An 18191-nucleotide genomic window follows, 5' to 3' on the forward strand; every position below is an offset into this window, starting at 1 on the left:
GGCTGTCTTTTGCAGTCTCGGTTTGGTTATAGTGACGGGCGGACGGCGCGGATGCGATCTAGGCACGGCGCGGGGCCATGCGGGCGCTGAAAACGTCAGGGGTGCCGGTGCAGGACGATGATAGGTGGGGACGCTGTGTTATGTGGCCCGCTAGTCGGTAGAAGAGGGAAATAGGAGTGTCCCTGTGCGGTGACGCATGTGGGAGTGGGACCAACCCAGCCGGGGCCGGATTCACTGTCACGCCGCCCAGTCGCTGGAGAACGGCACGACTGCACGAGGGAGGGGGTCGAGCGGCTTGGCGGGCGACCCAAGGACCGGTCCGGGCGCGTCTCCGGCGAGGATCACTGCCTCGATCGGTCCGGCGGTGCAGGGCTGCTTAGAGTCTTATCATTAGACGCCACAATAAATTAGTAAATCATCTTGGATCTAGCACTAAACTACCCATGAATTGCGACGTTTCTTTCCGGAGAGGCCTTCTCATCGTGAAGGGATCTTTCTCTCGCACTTTTTTCTCGCGTAGCTGAATGCACAAAGGAACAAAGGGATATGGGATATGTTCCTTTCATTTCTGAGAATATGCGCGCCTGCCTTGACAAAAAACCCAAATGCAACCTGCACGTTAGGATCGCCGAAAGCTCCACTTTAAAACACCAGTTTGCCTGTCCCGTCACATCCAAACGAGACCGGCCCATGCTTGAGCTGCTACCCGTGGTTGTGTGGAACAGCAGAAGCATAGACGGGAAGCAAAAGGCAACAGGAAGCTTGCTCGGCGAGCTGATGCCTCTGCATTCTTTTCCCTTTCTTTCCGTGCCAAGGACATTTCCTTGAGATACTTGGCAACATTGGCACGAGGGTAATGCAGGTATTCGGACAGTCTTAAAATGGTCTTTCGGAGAGGAAAAGGACGTGCTGCGATCACATTTTAGCGAGATGATCTGTTCGGCAGCTTGTCCGAGTGGCCCCGCCCGTAGCAGCGCCGAGAGGCCTCATGGCCTCGCCACGCCGTCAACGGCTTCGGATGTGATTCAGCTGGGCGTAAGAGGCAGGAGGAGCTCCAAGCGGCAGGAGCAGCAGGCCGGTCAGCGGTCGGTCAGAGTCAGAGCGCTGGAGAGGAGCAGGGCACTGTGCAGGGCGAGCGCCTGGTGGAGATCCTGGAGTAGTGCTATGCCGGCTGCGGATGCAGGTGAGTTTGCTTGGCCGAAGGACTTTCTCATCAGTCGTCTGTTGCCGTGGCCATGTCAGTCTTCAGATACTACGAATGATAGCAGAGGTGGGAGAGATCGATCAAAACTACCCAATTTTGGAACGGAAAAGGACGATCCATCTTGCGCATGTGCTACCAGACTACCATACCTTCTTGCAGCAACAAACATTGCTTCTACAGCACTCTTTTTTTTTTGTTGAAAAATGGAACATGCACGCCGCTTCATTGCGCTGCATGCACCGACACGCGCGAGATTCAATAATGATTAGTAGATTTGAATGGAACACCAGTTTGGTGAGGCATGCACTTTCAGGCCCCCGCTGCTGCGCAATAATCAATTGATAACCGTAAGTTGACACCCAATCATACCGTGATGTATGGCTGGAACTCTGAAACCGGTCGCTGGATGATTCGTAAGAATCTGTAAGCTGAACATCACAGGTGCTGTTCTTTGAACATGATAGTATTAAGCTGCATGCTAATGCATCTCTCTCTCTCTCTCTCTCTCTCTTTTGTTTTGCAAACTGTGTAGCGAGTCTAGTATTTCTCCGCTTGTCACACAGGATTTATCAGACCACGGCGCCCACGGCAATCAAGTAACATAATCCAATTTTACTTGCACATCTCCATGACAACATTTGCATAGCTTTCCATCTTCATTTTGAAATGAAAATGAAAAGAAAAGTAACATAATCACGACGGTTAGCTGCCGAAAGAGACTGCTAGTTAAGCACGCAGCCTAATGACACCCTGTCCGTCCCGGCCCAGCCCGCGCCGAAAACCGGCGGCCAGCTCAGCGCTGCCGGTCCCTCCCCGATCCCGACGCCGACGGAGCACGCGGCCCCCGCTTCCAAGCGGGCAAGCGGCGCATCGACACGACGGCGCCCCCGAGGGATCACACGGCCGGTAGCCTCGCGCCGCGCCACGTGCCTGACGCCGTCACCGTTCACCACGCGCGGGCGCATCCGCAGCTCCAACGCCGAACATTCCGTCACGGTGCCTGACGGAATTCGCGGGGCCTATAAAGAAAACCCGCGCTTCCGCTCCCTCGCACACACGACACACAGCGCCCTCGCTCGCACTTCCTCCGCTCGTCTGACATCTCCTCCCGTCCTTTCCTTTCGAAGCCTCGGGGACCCCGGCGATGGCCGCCTCCGCCACCGTGGTGTCGGTCGACGAGAAGATTGAGAAGCTTCGCGCCGAGGTCGCCAAGCTCGGCCAGATCAGGTCAGTCCCCACACTCCCCCCCTCTGCACTAGATCTCGCCTGCTGATCTCTTCGCCTCTCATTTTTTGCTGATTTCTGGGTGGGTTTTGCTGCGCAGCGAGAACGAGAAGTCCGGGTTCATCAGCCTCGTGTCGCGCTACCTCAGGTCAGTAGATCCCGCGGATTCGCTCTGTATGATTGCTCTGTGCTCTTCGACTCGTCAGTTGAGTGGAGGGGTTTTGTTTTGTGCTGTGCCGTTTTTGCAGTGGGGAGGCGGAGCAGATCGAGTGGAGCAAGATCCAGACCCCGACCGATGAGGTGGTGGTGCCGTACGACACCCTAGCGTCGCCTCCCGAAGGTACGATCGCGCGTTCCGATTTTGATCTTGTTGAGTGTGGTACTGGTGCGGTGGTTGTGGGTGGATCCGATCGGGGATGTTTTGGTGACTCTGTGCGAACACTGATTGGATCATGTTGCTGCGACGCAGATCTCGAGGAGACGAAGAAGCTGCTGGACAAGCTCGTTGTGCTCAAGCTTAATGGAGGGCTCGGGACGACCATGGGCTGCACTGGCCCCAAGTGAGTACACCTCTCTCCTCTCCACTGATTTTGTTCAGCTAATGGTACCAGCTCTCGTATGTGTGCATCGTGTATAGAACTTTGTTCATTAAGTTTGTGGGAGGCAAGTGTTGAACTACTAAGGGGACTAGATCACTAGAAACTATATTTCTGTTTAATTTGCTTGTAAATGTGTGGATCGTGTCTTTGTTTGTTAGATTCGTGTGCTGAGCCACACAGCAAAACCAGATGTTGATCTTTCTGCACAAGGTCTTTGGTAGAGTACTATTAATAATAATATAATATCTACTATTATAGCTGTCTGTTTCTGGTTATTTTACTCTTGTCCGTTACTTTCCTGGTCGTTAGTTTTGTAGTTGCGATGTGGGTTTGCTAAATCTTGTCTTTCTAATGCATGCAAACTCTTAAACAAGTCACATCTGGGTTGTTCTTTGGATTTTGGTGGCATCTTCAAATGACATCTATAATGTATCATTAGCAGTATGATCTGTTTCTATTGATGCTGTTTTATATGGGCCTAGTAGTGGAGCTCTCAATGTCTGTGATCTGGATGAATATGGTTAGTGGAATATTTTAGCTGTCACTTTCATATGCACATACTGTTGTCCCTTTTACTGAGTTGTGGTGAGGCACTTATGTTTTATTTTAGTTTGGTAATTTGATTATCTGGTCAGTTTATAATGCGCCACCGCTGCCTATTTTACTTTCTTATGTATTGTTTTGAATAATGCATCGAGGCACATTTATAATCAAACTGTTGGTTAGTTAGGTGTCATAAAGCTTCATGGTATAGCATTGTTTGTTGAGCTAGATCTAGTGCTATAAGTCTTCAGTATGTTCACTTAGTCTAGTGAGACGTCTTTGATTAGATATTAGCTGCACTTAGTCATAAATTCTCTGTATCACTTAACAGCTTTGTTGTTTGTACTGATATACATGATCCTTGAGATGTTATGACTCCACATCATCTTTGAGATGCTATCTCCTGAAGCATAGCAAACTAAGATTTCCTTTGCTTCGCAGGTCTGTCATTGAAGTCCGCAACGGGTTCACATTCCTTGACCTTATTGTGATTCAAATTGAGGTATGCTTTACTTAAACTGAATATTTCCTTAACTGACTTGGATATGGCAGTACTGGTCTGTGCCTTATAAGTTGCCTGTCTCTGCAGTCTTTGAACAAGAAGTATGGATGCAGTGTCCCTTTACTTCTGATGAACTCTTTCAACACTCATGATGACACACAGAAGGTTCCTTTTTCCTTTTGCTTTTGCCTTCAGAAATTTGGTAATCTGTTAGCATTTGTAACTGACATGCTTTCCATTACCTTTTCTTTTTTCTGAAGATTGTCGAGAAGTATGCCAACTCCAACATTGAGATTCACACTTTCAATCAGGTTCACAGCCTGTTTTTGCTATACTTCAACTTCATCTATTTAATTATGTGGCATTATTTGCATGACAAGCAGTGTCAGCTGATATATTTGCATTCTCTTCTACAGAGCCAGTATCCTCGCATTGTTACTGAAGACTTCTCGCCACTTCCAAGCAAGAAATCTGGGAAGGATGGCTGGTTAGTTTCTTTATTAAGTTATTTCAAAGTCGCAATATTCTTCTAGTGACCGCTCCCAATGAAATCTCACATTGCTCGATGGATAATTTATGCTGAAGGCTTTTAGATACAGTTTGGTCCCTACACCATTTATAGTTTATCTGCATAAATGCAATGCCCTCATCTGATCATTGTAATTTTTTATGTGAAGGTATCCTCCAGGCCACGGTGATGTGTTCCCCTCTTTGAACAACAGTGGGAAACTTGACCTCTTATTGACTCAGGTAAGCAAAAATTGCTTTATTCATGTCTCTGTAGTTGGTAACGCAAGTGGTTCAAAAACTGATTCTGTAGCCTATAGTTTCCAGAGTATTAACCTTGTTAGGTTTAGGTAGTAGATTTAAATGCTGAGATTTTAAATTGCTGTAGTCTTCTACATTACGAAGGGTTACTATTTCTTGAAAATAAAATATGTTCTATTCCTTTATAATGTACTATTGAATGCTTTATTCGTAAACCATGTTTCACTGTTGAGCCCCTTAAATGCTTTCTATGTAAAGAAGCTTTGCAAGTTTTGCTCAAAATAGTATCAATCTTGTTTCTGAAGGCAATTGAGTATTTGAGGGTGTGCCCCCCCCCCCCCCCCAACCAAAGAAATGGAAACTGAAATAACAACAGAACTTTTACAACCTTTTAAGGAACTAATGAATGAAACTGAAATAGTACGTGGGTGCTTTGACTGAACATCTGTCTTGTTTCTTATTTATACCTTTGCTAATCTGTTTTCCAATCCTATCCCAGGGCAAGGAGTATGTCTTTGTTGCAAACTCAGACAACTTGGGTGCTATAGTTGACATCAGTATCCAAATAAGATGATCAAACTCGTTCAGTTTCTTTACTGATTTAATGATTCCTTAATACTGTCATGTGCTTTGTATCGAAAATTTGTATCCTTAACTAGCACAGAAATTCTAAACCATCTGATCAACAACCAGAACGAGTACTGCATGGAGGTATGCAAGAATAGCTTGTTTGTACTGCTTTTTGAGTTTGTGCAACATAAAACTCAAGCACTGTATTTATTTTAGGTTACTCCAAAGACTCTAGCTGATGTCAAGGGTGGTACCCTCATCTCTTACGAAGGAAGAGTTCAGGTACATTTTGTTGCTTGACTTGATTAATTTCTTGGCACACTGCTGGTTTGTTCTAACACCTGTTGCTGGTTTTAAATCAAGAGAGGCTTTTTGTCTTTGATAGCACTTGGAACTTACAGTTTAATATTTAAATAAACAGATCATCGTGCTCATTTCCTGTTCATTCTACTATTCTATCATAAATTGATGCTGATTCTTTCTGTAATATTTGTGCAGCTTTTGGAGATTGCCCAAGTACCTGATGAGCATGTACGTTGCTGTTTATGCATAACTTAAGTTTCGCAATCCGTTCCATGATTTCATCAGCTGTGTAGTAAGAGCTAACACAATATTTTTTACTTTCTTATATTTCTCTATCCAGGTGAATGAATTCAAATCAATTGAGAAGTTTAAGATATTCAACACTAACAACTTGTAAGAAACCTCACCTATCACTGTGTTTGATTAAGAAAAAAAAAATCTCTCTCTAACAGTTTCTGGCAACAGGTGGGTGAACCTTAAAGCTATCAAGAGACTTGTAGAAGCTGAGGCACTTAGGATGGAAATTATTCCAAACCCCAAGGTATTTGACCTGTCTGATTTCTTTTATATGCTCTTATATGTAGCATTTATATTGGAGTGCATCAATCAGGTTCTTTGTTGGGTGCTATTACGAATGTTGATTTCTTCCACTAATAATTTGGCATTTACAGGAAGTTGATGGTGTGAAAGTTCTTCAACTCGAAACTGCAGCTGGCGCAGCTATTAGGGTACGCAAACAACTCCCATCGTATGGTGTCTCAATATTCAATTTTGTTCATTTTCCTTGAATGCGTGCTCTAATGCTTCTGTTACCTTTAACTAGTTCTTCGACAAAGCGATTGGAATTAACGTTCCCCGCTCAAGGTTTCTCCCAGTGAAGGCTACATCTGATTTGTTGCTTGTGCAGGTATTTCTGAATGCATCTCAATGTTTGGTTGGTTTGATATCATAATATGCCTGTTGCTAAGCTCTTTTTGTTCCCACAGTCTGATCTTTACACCTTGGTTGATGGCTTTGTCACCCGCAACCCAGCCAGAGCAAATCCAGCTAACCCTTCAATTGAGCTTGGACCTGAGTTCAAGAAGGTAAAGCCGTCTCTCTCAGATAATGAAGATATCCTTAACAATAGAGTTCTGTCAGTAGCATAAAGAACACTCCTGTTATTCCTTCATAAAAGTAGTGTAGATGATTGTCGCTGATGAAACGATTGATCAGTGAAAACTGCCATTCCTTCCAACTGAGAGATATCATTGGTCAGCAAACACTGATAAAATATTTTTTCCTCTGATAATTTATAGGTTGCCAACTTCCTTGCCCGGTTCAAGTCCATCCCCAGCATTGTCGAGCTTGACAGCTTGAAGGTTTCTGGTGACGTCTGGTTCGGCTCTGGAATTACACTCAAGGTAAACTTGTGACTGCATGGCTTTTCTTTGATTGCTATCTGTGGTGCTTACTCACAGTATGACCTGTAAATGAACGTGATGATTGTCGACTATCTCTACTCACAGTATGACCTGTAAATGAACGTGATGATTGTCGACTATCTCAGTCAGCTCTGATCTTGCATATGCTCATTCCACTCCATACCCGCCCCCTTCTTGAGTTGTGGCATTTGGGTTACTGAATAGTGCCTCTGAGTCATATTATTGGTGCTATCTGTAGGGCAAGGTGACCATCACCGCCAAGCCCGGAGTGAAGTTGGAGATTCCAGATGGAGCTGTGCTTGAGAACAAGGTATGAGCCTCATCACCGACCTGAAATGCCCCAACTGCATTACGTCTCTTGCGTGGTGCGACACTGACGCATGGCTTCTCTTCCACTCCAGGACGTCAATGGCCCCGAGGATCTCTGAGCGATGCTTACCGTCGTCGCTAGTTTCTCCGAGGACCTTTCGCAGGAGCCGCCGTCCTAATCACTCCCGCTGAGCTTTGTCTTTTGTAATTGTCATGTGCATTACCGCTGTGAGGGTCTTGTGAGCCCGCTACAGAATAATTGTAAATCCTCTTTGGTGCCTCTGTACTTCTGTTTTTGGCGCGCCAGGGATGAATATTTTGCTGAAATGATACTACCATAGCTTTGCATGCCGTAGAAGTGCCGCGTGTGATGTCTTGCCGAGAAGTCTCTTGTTGCTACCATGCTGGCACATGCCCCCTGCTCGAGGATTTTCTCTGGAAAGGGCATAAAGTGGTCACGTTCCCAAGGTGATAATGCCACCTAGACGCCATGGTGGTCCGTTAACGTGGCTAAGTGGGTCATTGGCCTGTGCCAATTCTAGTGGCTTATCCACTTTGCGGACCAGACCTGATCAAACCTACCGTCGATGGAGTGGTCGCCAAACCAGGGAGATTGGTAACAAACCAGCACTGCCGTTTCCTGGTAATTTACTGTTTGCTACCACGTACTCAAAAAAAATGATACGGCACAGGCATAACTTGTCGATGGGGATTGCTGCGCTTCTGAAAACGTTTCGTTTCAAATTATACATCATTTTGGTTGTTTCAAATTATACGTGTCTAATTTTAATCAAGTTTATAGAACAAATAACATCTACATTATCAAATTGCTTTCATTGAATCCACCATAAAATATATATTGGTAGCATATTGTTCAGCAATTGTGGAAATTTACATACTTTTTATAAGCTTAGTTAAAGTTAGAAATATTTGATTTAAAAATAAAAATAAAATAATAAATAATTTGGAATCAAGGGAGTCCTACTGGTTTTATAGGCGAGATGCTTTATGAACTCCAGTTGGCTACCAAATAGTGGGCATGCCAAAACATGAGCAATCTCTTTTACCAAAACCTTGGTAATTTTAAAGGTTTGATCCCAACCAAACAAGTGCCAATTTTTTTTGATATGCCCACATTTTGGTATGGCAAATTTTGGTAGCCAACCAAGCAAACCCTGAGTAATTAAGCAAACAAGCACGGAATTACAATAGCAGAGTCCAGATGCTGACGCAGCTTCTCAGCCATGGCATGCAGGATAATTCAGTCCTCTGCACCCGAGAATTACCGCACTACTGGCACAATTCTTGGCGCTCCCAAGAAATCCAAAAGCGGAATCAAGCTAAAACAAACTATACGGAAGCGAAGAATATACAGTTCCGGGTATCCACCGCCTACTTGAAATCTATTCCAATCTGCTGCGAGACGCCAAACAAGGCTGCAATGGAGGTTCAAAACTCAAGACTGCTTGAATCGATAGTCATTGTTTTCGCTAAGTTGCCTTGTGCACGTTGTATGCTGGCATCATTCTCATCAATCACGAAAGGTTTAGGACCTCTCAACCTCACACAGCTATATGGTTATCGATATCGAAACTCCGAAGATCTGAAGGGCTGGCTCCTAACCTGCAAATGAAGTTGCACAAATTAAGATATGATATGAATACAACCAAGATCCAACAGTGTGCTTCACTTGGAGCTGCTGCAAGATTGTTCATATCATCATATATATGGTATATGATTACATCTGAGTGCATGAAGGCCACAACTTAAAAGTTCCATAGGTGAGTGCAGCAGAAAAATTGCAGCGAGACATCAGCAGAAAACTAAAAAGGCCACAACTTAAAAATTGCAGTGCAAGATTCTTGAGTTCAGCAGACTTCCTAAGTTGCAGTAGCCAAAAGAGTCATGAACCACGACGACAATCAATTGCTACAAAAAAGTTAATATGTACCTTTTGTTTATAGTGCAATAGTGAAATTTGATGCTTCCAGACTTCACATCTTCAGTATACTGCAACAAATAGTAGACAAAGCTTTGGATGTTAAACCTATAAATGGCAAGAGCAAATTTTTTAGCAACCAGGGAAAACAGGGAGCAGGAAATACCATCCTTAAGGTGACAATGATCGAAGAAAATGCTAGAGATTCAAATGGTATATCATCCAGAGCAAAAAGTGCACATTCTAGAGACTCCGGTCCAGGTGAAAAGTTGGGGGTCTTCAATCTTGCTCGGAAAATAATGTAACTCTACTGCATCTCATCGTAATACACAAGAAGAATCAACTTAGTAGTGTACGGAATAAAGCATAACTTTCTGACTCTGCCAATTTTCACTCACTTGGCCAATCAGCGGAATATCCAACTGAGCAAAAGGTGAGACTATCTCTACATCTGCACATGCTTCTTCTAATGTTTCTCTAGAGGCTCCTTCTGCAGCAGACTCCCCCACCTCCAAATAACCAGCAGGAAGAGTCCTGTTAATGTGACCTTGATTAAAATGGAGGACAGCAGTAACATGATTGCTATGTTTGATAATAAATAGGAAATTTGTTCATGAAGAACAAGACTAAGGAAAAGAAATTGACAGAACGAACTTGGAAACATGGTACTGTAATGATTGGTACTGCATTAAACGATAAGAAAATCAGAACCCTATCAGCTAGGGGGTTCTTGAAAACAGAGAAGAGCCATTCCTAAGTCCTAACCTGAAGAACAAAATGAAAACAATGTAATAAAAACCTATATTATAACATGACCTCAAATTCTGAACAGACAGGCAAATAGTTTAGGTTAATGAATTATGCAAATCTGCATCTGTTGTATATACTCAAAAATTGCTACGCCATTAACTGTTATAGCTCAGAGTAAAACCACAACACATAATCGAATAGGAAACATCAAAGAGAACTTACCAAAGACCATAAGCCGGTTCAATCTTTCTTCTGCAAAGGAGAACCTTATTATCATGCTCCACCACACAACCAACAACCTATCCAGATGATATAGATTATCAATGCCAGGAAATAACCACCAAAACATGTTGTACATAAACAACATATTTTTCATTGCTAGTTATATTCCTTGGTTCACCAATCAATCAAAGAAATATAAATAAAATGGAGCAGTTCTGTTCATCAGAAGCACTTGATACACAACTACGCAAGTGTCAATATGAGCTCTATGAATCAAGCAATTCATAGTGTCTTAACTATAAAGTCCAAATCCAAATGCATATGCATCCCTTCCTTTTTCGTTTATTTGTTCAGCACATACCATTTTGGGGTTTTCGTAGTGAACTCTTCCACAAGAAGAACAAATAGCCCTCATCTTCTCATCTCCATCAGGTACAGCCAATTTTGTCGGGCTTCCACAAGCAGGGCAAAATTGTATCTTTGATTTGTGCACCTAAAGACAGAATGCTTCACTGAGATTAGAGCCTTTATTTGACATCTTATCTTCACAACAACAACTAAATCAGTGTACACCTCGGATCAGTGATCACTCAACAGTTACCAGTCACAGTCAGACTAGCGCATACTTAAACCCTATGCAGTTCCGGGGAGCTGATACAGAACTCTGCTGCGGTCCGGATGCCACACCATAGCAGCAGATGATTGCAGCATAAAGAATGCTACGATTTTACTGCAGAGCACGCCCGCAGTTTCGGGCTGCACGGGAAGCCAGCCCCATTTGCCAATTGGCAAGGTTCTCCACTGGATTGAGTCAACGCCCCCAATTGATTCAGCCAGCACGAATCTCAGATTATTACTACTACGATTAGCCGCATGATTGCAGCACAGCAGAGTGACACGAGAAGCAAGACGAGTGGGGGCGGGGCTCACCACGGCAGGCGGCGGCGACGGGGCGGGGGAGCTGGCGTTGGAGCCGGAGGAGGCTGCCATGCGGATCGGCGGGTGGGGCGGGGAGCGCGCGGGCTGGAGCGGGAGCGCGTCGCGGCGGAGGAGCAGGCGGGTGCGCGGGGAGGACAGGCGCGCGGCGTGGTGGAGGAGCGGGTGGGATCTGAGGAGGGGGAGGAGCATGGCGATGGTGGTGGGTGCGGCTCGGCTTTAGTAGCGGAGCGCGGGGCGGGGTTGGTGGCGCAGTAGGGTGGGGAGCGAGGGCAATGGCGACTCGGGAGGCCGGCGGGGAAGGGGTGAGGGGGTGAGGTCGGCCGCCCAACACGTTCCGCCGCGGGATTGGTAGGCGCGCGGTTTATGGGGGTACGGTTGGGAGAAAGATTAGTTGAGCTGGCGTGCCAGGTTTATCCCTGATTCGTGGAACTTGAACCTTCCATTAGTGAAAATGGTTCTAAAGCACAAGGTGAGCTCCCCGTCGACTACTTGGGAGAAAGATTACTTGCTTATAAGAGAATGATAGTTTGAAGATAAAACTCGACTATTTTCAAAGAAAGAAATTATTAGCGATGAGCCGATGACCAAAGTCGACTCTTGTTTCAATTGATTCTGACTTATTTTTATCAAGAACAAAGGCAAATTACACGAAGGCTTGTAACTTTGCAAATTGAGTGAGCTTTTAACTTTGGTTTGCTAACTAGTTGCAGGTCCTACTCTATACGGGGAGTAACTACACGAGCGCACAGGACGCCGAGCTGTTTGTCGTTCGTGACTTCAAGCTTCAGCGTATGCACAAGCACGACGCGCGACCTGCACGCGCCTCGTCGTTGCCCCCAAAGAACATCACGAATCGTCCCGGTCAGGCTCGTCGCCCTTTGCCAGCGTCGCGGCCGCCGTCGCTCACCGTCCGATGAGCTGCCGCTCCGAGAAAGAACACGCAAGCGCCAGCGGCCAGCCGGCCAGCGCTAGCCAGCCAGCCGCCAAGCCGCGCCCGGGCAGGTGCGGGCACCGGGCACAGCCGCACAGGCGCACGCTTCACTCGCCGCGCGCCCGCTCTCGAATCTCGATCAGCGCCCCCGCGCCGCTATCACCCATCCTGCCACCCACCGTCAGCCGATCACAAAAGGCGGCGCGCCCCGCCCCGCGCTGGCCGCGCCCACACAAAAAAGGCGGCGCGCGCCGCCCCATTCCCTTCCCTTCTTTCCTCTCCCACCCCTCGCTCGCTTCCCAATTCCCAACCCCGCCGGCCGCGAGCGATGCCCGGGATCCCCACCGCCCCTGCGCCGCCCCCCGACAGCTCCCTCCTCGCGCGCCGCCACCGCCTCCAGTTCTCCTCCCCGTCGCCGCGCTCTAACCACCAGCGGCTCCTCCCCACCCTCCTCCCGCGCCTGCCCGCTCGCCCCCGGGCCGCTCCCATGTCCGCCGAGGCGCGGGCGCCCGCGCCGCCGGTGGCGCCGCCGGCGCACCCAACCTACGATCTCAGGGGCGTCATCGCGCTCGCCCTCTCCGAGGACGCTGGCGACCGAGGTATGCAGGCAGCTACATGGTAGTAGCTTCACGCTCGCGTACTGTTCGCTCCCCTGCGATTCGGAATCCTCGAGACCACTACCTAGCCTGGTTGTGTACTTGTGTCGCTCGCTCTTCACTAGCGCTACGGTGTTCAGTGTGGTGGAGCACAATTTATTTGCTTCCTGCATTCACCTCCACGACGTGCTCTGTGGAGCGTTAGACATCGTGCCGTGATCGCAATTGAACTTGCGGTCGTGGACTTCAAAGTGACCACTGACTACTGCTGACTCTTGCGCTCATCTCATAGACATGGAGTGCAGTAGCAGAGCTGGGGTAGTTGGAGCTAAGTAATAGGCAAGTTGGTCTTCATCGTCTGAAATGAAACTGCCCTGTTACTCTTGGCTATGATCGATTTCAAGTGTTAAAGGCAAATACTGACCCCATTTCGTGTCCTATTAGTTAAGATTGGGATGCAGAGTGAAATCTTCTTGATTATTTGTGGTCGTGTATCTGCTATGGAAAAAGTATTCACATGTGCGGAATGAAGAACAATAGTTAAGCGTCTGTTGGGCAAGAAATTTATATCATGTATCTATGGTCTGCACTGTTCAGTTCCTGCCCTTCAGCATTACTAGAAACTTTATTCGTTTTCTTTCGTATGGTTCCCTATTTTCATCCAACCACACAAGGGTCTTAACCTACTCAGATATCTCCCTCTTAGAATGTAGATACTGGGTATAATAACCAAAAATGTTAAATACTAATGGTCTAATGGAGCCCCTCCACTTGGGTCATTCCTCCACAAATTGCTATGCAACTTGCTCTTTCTTTGCCATTTTTATGCGAAACTATATGCATTTTCAATGGATGCACATCTGTTGGTGCAAAAGTATGCTAATTGTTTGCTGACACCTTCAGGGGATGTGTCTTGTTTGGCCACAATACCTTCGGACGTGGAAGCTGAAGCCACGTTTATTGCTAAAGCAGATGGTGTTATTGCTGGAATAAGCCTGGCAGACATGATATTTAACCAAGTTGATCCATCGTTGAAGGTATCTACTTTGCATCTTTTCTCCCATTTTCGGTTTTGGCGTGCTATGATTCTATTGGTAGTACAGGGAGTATTAACTGTCCTAACTTTACTGATTTCCAGGTTGAATGGTTTGAAAGTGATGGAAATTATGTCCATAAAGGATTGCAATTTGGCAAAGTATATGGTAAAAATGGTCAATAATATAGTCTGTTTTAGGTTGCAGCAGTTAGCATCTTGAACTTTTAAATTCTTTAAGTATCTAACTTACTTTCCCCCATGCTATACTTGTATCAAGGGTGCGCTCGGAGCATCATCGTTGCTGAAAGGGTTGTGCTCAATTTCATGCAGAGGATGAGTGGTATTGCGACCTTAACAAAGGTTATTTTTGCCCTTATTTACATAATTAATATGATCCCCCTTTCCTGGGTGAACTGAAATTTGGTCCTTGTTTGCCTTAGGGTCTTGGCAATGCTACAGTTTTGAAAATTCAATCTGTGTGCCCCTTAAATCATTTCCTGATCTGTCCAGCGCATGCATAATATTCAATTTTCAGCCATCTGGATAATTCCATCCTTACAGAGCTGTTTGTTTTCATTTGTCTCGGAGCTACACCTAATGTTGCTGCGTTTTCCAATGGCCAAAAATAGCTGCCAAATGCTTGTTCTTCAGATTTTATATTCTGCAATCTTTCTGTTTTATAGATCATATCATTATTATTTTATATTTCAGTAAGCCTTCTGTCCTTATTCTCTCTAGGCTATGTCTGATGCTGCACGTCCAGCATGCATATTGGAAACAAGGAAAACTGCCCCAGCTTTACGTCTGGTTGACAAGTGGGCAGTAAGCATACTCTTTTTGGTGTTGTTGATGTTCACGACTTTTGGCTTTTTAATCCTCATGTTGCAAATTTGCTTGCTCTACGTGCTCATGTAGGTACTGATTGGTGGTGGAAAGAACCACAGGCTTGGTTTATTTGATATGGTTATGATAAAGGATAATCATATTTCTGTTGCCGGCGGGATTGCAAATGCAATGAGATCTGTTGACCAATTCCTGGAGAAGGAAAAACTTACAATTCCTGTGGAGGTACTTTTTATTGATGTTCATGTTGAAAAGGTCATACCTACGTGTCTATGTGTTCATATTTTTGTGGTTCACTTTCGTTGTTTAGTCTGATTTGGGTTTTCTGCCTATGTACTTGTTTTCTTCAACTATGTCCATATATGTCTTCATAGGAAAAGAAAGAAAATAAAAAAAATCATTACATCTGCCATTTCTAATAAATCAGGTTGAGACAAGGACAATTGAAGAAGTGAAAGATGTGCTGAAGTATGCTGCTGAGAACAAAACTTCATTAACCCGTATAATGTTGGACAACATGGTCGTTCCTCTTCCAAATGGGGATGTGGATGTATCAATGCTTAAAGATGCAGTTCAATTGATAAATGGTAGATTTGAGACTGAGGTATGCAGATTCAACTTTGCAAGGCAAACATTTTCTTATGTATGTAGTGCTAGTAGCCATACTATTTTGTTGAAAGCGACTGGTTCTATCTGTTATTGGCACATTGGGATGCTGAAGGGTAATAACATTATTTTTAACTGCAGGCATCTGGAAACGTGACAATCGATACAGTAAAGAAAATCGGAGAAACAGGAGTTACCTATATTTCAAGGTATTTTTCTTTTCGAGATCAAAATTTACTGGTTTAAACTTGTATTTAATGGGACAGAGTTTGTCAGCTGATTAGGTCTCTGAACTGTTTCGAAATTAATGTACAACCCCCTGCTCGATTCATTAGTTCAACGGCTTCTTTGATTCGTTTCAGTGGAGCATTAACGCATTCTGTGAAGGCTCTTGACATCTCTCTCAAGATAGACACCGAGCTCGCTCTTCAAGTCGGAAGACGTACAAATCGTGCCTGACTCCACTGCATTATATATTGTACCCGCCTTGCCACATCTACAAGTAAGGCCTGCCCTTCCTATATAACTTGGCTTTTATTCCCCTACTTCTCTAAGCCAGATCTTTGCTTGTGTCGCCAGGATGATAGATTAACCCAGCGTGGCAAATCAAATTAAATAACTTATCAAATCCGAGCCGTCTGCCTGGTGCCGAGAGCTCTGACTGCAACCGTAGGAAATGGGATTCATTCTTCAGTTTCAGGCTTTCAGCCGAAATACACAAACACCACTCTGTGGAACAGAATAATTGGCAGGGGGCAGGTTGCTTCTCGCATATGTTCTAGCACCAGATTTGGAAGCTGGAAAAGGAGCGGCTGCTGCGTTCTGCGGCCCGTAGCCGGTGAGGTAGGTCTCCCTGCGCCCTGCCAGAAAGGTTGGTTACTGTAAACGGGATGCCGCACTGAAGGTTGCGAAGTTGCAATACCACAAACAAAATAACGAGAGATCAACTGTGCCTCGGTGACATGACAAAAGGCGAGGGCCATAATTTAGTAGATGAACAAAAAGTAAGAGGAGGTTGCAAGGTCAACTCTGTACTTCACATCTAGTATTATTATTGCGTCGTTACATCACCACTTCCACCCTCGTACTGGTAATGTGCATTCTCATTCCCGTGTGCTCTGTAGACAACCAATTACCGTACAAGCGCAATGAAACAAAGAAAATATAGGTCCCAGGCCGCTGTGGTACTTCAAGTTTTCAGGCTAGGGTGTACCCACGGATCACAGTCCCGAATCTTGACGCATGCCAAAAACCTGCTGCTAGGGCCAGGGGGCTAGGCTACTATACACAGGGATGCTTCTCACACGAGACACCCGACCGCAGGCGACGATGGCTCATCCTCACCCCTATCCGAGAAGAAAAATACGGGGTGGTGGCGTGGTGCTGGTGAGTGCAGCCCGCTGTTTTGGCAATCTGCTACGTCACGCCCCCCATTGGGAACGGACAACCGGGTCGATCAAATTCAATGGGAGAGGGTAGTAGGGGTGTGGGGCTACCGGTTCGAGTCACAACTCACAAGCTACCCTCTTCGTTTAGTGCGGTCGCGCTCCATGCCGCTCGCTCGCTCGCTGTCCTGTCCCGTGCCGACTGTTCGGTGCGCCGAGGGAGCCTGTTTGGAGCTTGGATCGCATCGCATCAACGGCCGCGCACCCACCGGCACCGCCGCACGTTTTAGGATATGTTTGGTTGGGGAGGTAACTTAAATGGAACGGCTCCGTTACAATTTCTGAGAATGGAGCCGTTCCGTTCTACGTTTGGTAAGCAGAGTGGAACCGCTCCATTTTTTGTTTGGTTGGAGAGTGCGGTAGAGTAAAACCATTCCATTCTGTGTTTGGTTGGACAACTATTCCATTCAAAGATAGGGGCGGTCGCCTGGACTGGATCCGCCGCGCGGGGGAGAGGGGTGGCCACCTGGATCTGGTGGCGGCGGCCCGGGCGCGCGGAGGGGGGGGGGGGGGGGAGGGGAGGTGGGTGGCGTCGGGGGATGAGGGGGGCGGGAGACAGGAACGGGAGCGCTCGCGTCCGGTCGGTTTGGGCGAGCGATCTCGTTCCGCATATTAGCGGAATATTCGTATTTTTAGTTTCCGGAACCACTCCGCTCTTACTCGGTTACAACCAAATACACGAAGCGGAGCGGCTCCATTCCGATTCGCTCCCCAACCAAACACACCCTTAGTCCCGGGATTTGATTTGTGCATGTGCGTTAGAGCTGTCGTTCAGTCGTCCTTGCCTCGTTGGGCTGCTAGACTTCTACCCGTTGGGTCATGCTTCCTGCTGTTCTGTACTGCTACTGTATTCGCCTTGTCCATTTGGTAAAGTCGTTTTGGGGTTGTCAAGGTGACCAAGGTGTGTTTCGAGTTGTAACCAGGACCGGATGAACAAAACGCGAGACTGGGAACGGTGTTTACCAAAGAAGAAAGCCGGTGAGTCCGTGAAGAGACGAGAATCCTGGCGCCAAAGTGTGTTTATTTAACAGCGAGCTGAGAGAAGGAATGGAAAAGAAAAGAAAAGGAGAGGGAACATTCAAAGGCTTTCCCTTTAAACGAAAATTCCGAGACGCGAAGGGAGGAAAACTGAAGGCCCGCAGCCCACTGGCTCCTCCGAGGCGGGTCAGAGCTTTCAGCATCTTCCTCGAGCCAACGCTTTCCCGATTCCATATTCTCCCGTCTCCCAACCCTCGCTTTTGCCACGGCCGGACACCACTTCCTCCCCTCCTCGGATCGCCGGAGGCCCGGAGCAGTTCTCTCCCCGGCCACGTCCGGCCTAATCGCAAACGGCCATTCTGCACGGCGCATCCAACCCGGGCGGGGGCATTAAAAGGCGTCCATGTCACCACCATTCACCACTCAACCGCAATCCGCAACACCTTGGAAGGCTTCGGCA

The 18191-nt window shown here is 46.5% G+C and overlaps 3 protein-coding genes across 3 annotated transcripts; 2 read left to right on the forward strand and 1 right to left on the reverse strand.

Annotated features, from left to right (window-relative positions):
- Positions 1-2254: 2254 nt before the first annotated feature.
- On the forward strand, positions 2255-7804 carry LOC112882698 (UTP--glucose-1-phosphate uridylyltransferase). Its single transcript, XM_025947815.1, has 21 exons — positions 2255-2431; positions 2529-2576; positions 2677-2768; positions 2898-2988; positions 4012-4072; positions 4160-4237; positions 4333-4383; positions 4489-4559; positions 4750-4822; positions 5340-5397; positions 5505-5551; positions 5627-5692; positions 5909-5941; positions 6054-6106; positions 6179-6254; positions 6385-6441; positions 6537-6620; positions 6700-6798; positions 7012-7116; positions 7376-7447; positions 7539-7804. The coding sequence occupies exons 1-21, from the start codon at positions 2349-2351 to the stop codon at positions 7563-7565; spliced, it is 1425 nt and encodes a 474-aa protein (XP_025803600.1). The 5' UTR covers positions 2255-2348; the 3' UTR covers positions 7566-7804.
- A 758-nt stretch (positions 7805-8562) lies between these two features.
- LOC112881392 (nudix hydrolase 23, chloroplastic) lies at positions 8563-11633 on the reverse strand. Its single transcript, XM_025946053.1, has 7 exons — positions 11288-11633; positions 10719-10850; positions 10358-10434; positions 9784-9919; positions 9552-9692; positions 9398-9456; positions 8563-9069 (listed from the first exon to the last, which is right to left on the reverse strand). Exons 1-7 carry the CDS (start codon positions 11483-11485, stop codon positions 9009-9011), a joined length of 804 nt encoding a protein of 267 aa, XP_025801838.1. The 5' UTR covers positions 11486-11633; the 3' UTR covers positions 8563-9008.
- A 556-nt stretch (positions 11634-12189) lies between these two features.
- LOC112881391 (nicotinate-nucleotide pyrophosphorylase [carboxylating], chloroplastic) lies at positions 12190-16381 on the forward strand. The gene is made up of 10 exons (XM_025946052.1): positions 12190-12826; positions 13727-13860; positions 13962-14025; positions 14137-14219; positions 14598-14681; positions 14775-14927; positions 15130-15306; positions 15450-15517; positions 15671-15810; positions 15888-16381. The coding sequence occupies exons 1-9, from the start codon at positions 12556-12558 to the stop codon at positions 15765-15767; spliced, it is 1131 nt and encodes a 376-aa protein (XP_025801837.1). The 5' UTR covers positions 12190-12555; the 3' UTR covers positions 15768-15810; positions 15888-16381.
- Positions 16382-18191: the final 1810 nt, after the last annotated feature.

This window comes from Panicum hallii, chromosome 2 (genome assembly GCF_002211085.1).
Source record: "Panicum hallii strain FIL2 chromosome 2, PHallii_v3.1, whole genome shotgun sequence".
Lineage (NCBI taxonomy): Eukaryota > Viridiplantae > Streptophyta > Magnoliopsida > Poales > Poaceae > Panicum > Panicum hallii.

What these genes read in the sequence shown, in the direction of transcription:
- LOC112882698 (XM_025947815.1), top strand. Translation starts at nt 2,349, where the DNA reads ATGGCCGCCTCCGCCACCGTGGTGTCGGTCGACGAGAAGATTGAGAAG. An exon ending in CTCGTGTCGCGCTACCTCAG is followed by an intron (nt 2,577 to 2,676) that starts GTCAGTAGATCC and finishes CCGTTTTTGCAG; the next exon opens with TGGGGAGGCGGAGCAGATCG. An exon ending in AGAACGAGTACTGCATGGAG is followed by an intron (nt 5,552 to 5,626) that starts GTATGCAAGAAT and finishes TATTTATTTTAG; the next exon opens with GTTACTCCAAAGACTCTAGC.
- LOC112881392 (XM_025946053.1), bottom strand. Translation starts at nt 11,485, where the DNA reads ATGCTCCTCCCCCTCCTCAGATCCCACCCGCTCCTCCACCACGCCGCG. An exon ending in CGTCGCCGCCGCCTGCCGTG is followed by an intron (nt 10,851 to 11,287) that starts GTGAGCCCCGCC and finishes TTCTGTCTTTAG; the next exon opens with GTGCACAAATCAAAGATACA. An exon ending in TCATTGTCACCTTAAGGATG is followed by an intron (nt 9,457 to 9,551) that starts GTATTTCCTGCT and finishes TATTTGTTGCAG; the next exon opens with TATACTGAAGATGTGAAGTC.
- LOC112881391 (XM_025946052.1), top strand. Translation starts at nt 12,556, where the DNA reads ATGCCCGGGATCCCCACCGCCCCTGCGCCGCCCCCCGACAGCTCCCTC. An exon ending in GTCTGGTTGACAAGTGGGCA is followed by an intron (nt 14,682 to 14,774) that starts GTAAGCATACTC and finishes GTGCTCATGTAG; the next exon opens with GTACTGATTGGTGGTGGAAA. An exon ending in AACTTACAATTCCTGTGGAG is followed by an intron (nt 14,928 to 15,129) that starts GTACTTTTTATT and finishes CTAATAAATCAG; the next exon opens with GTTGAGACAAGGACAATTGA.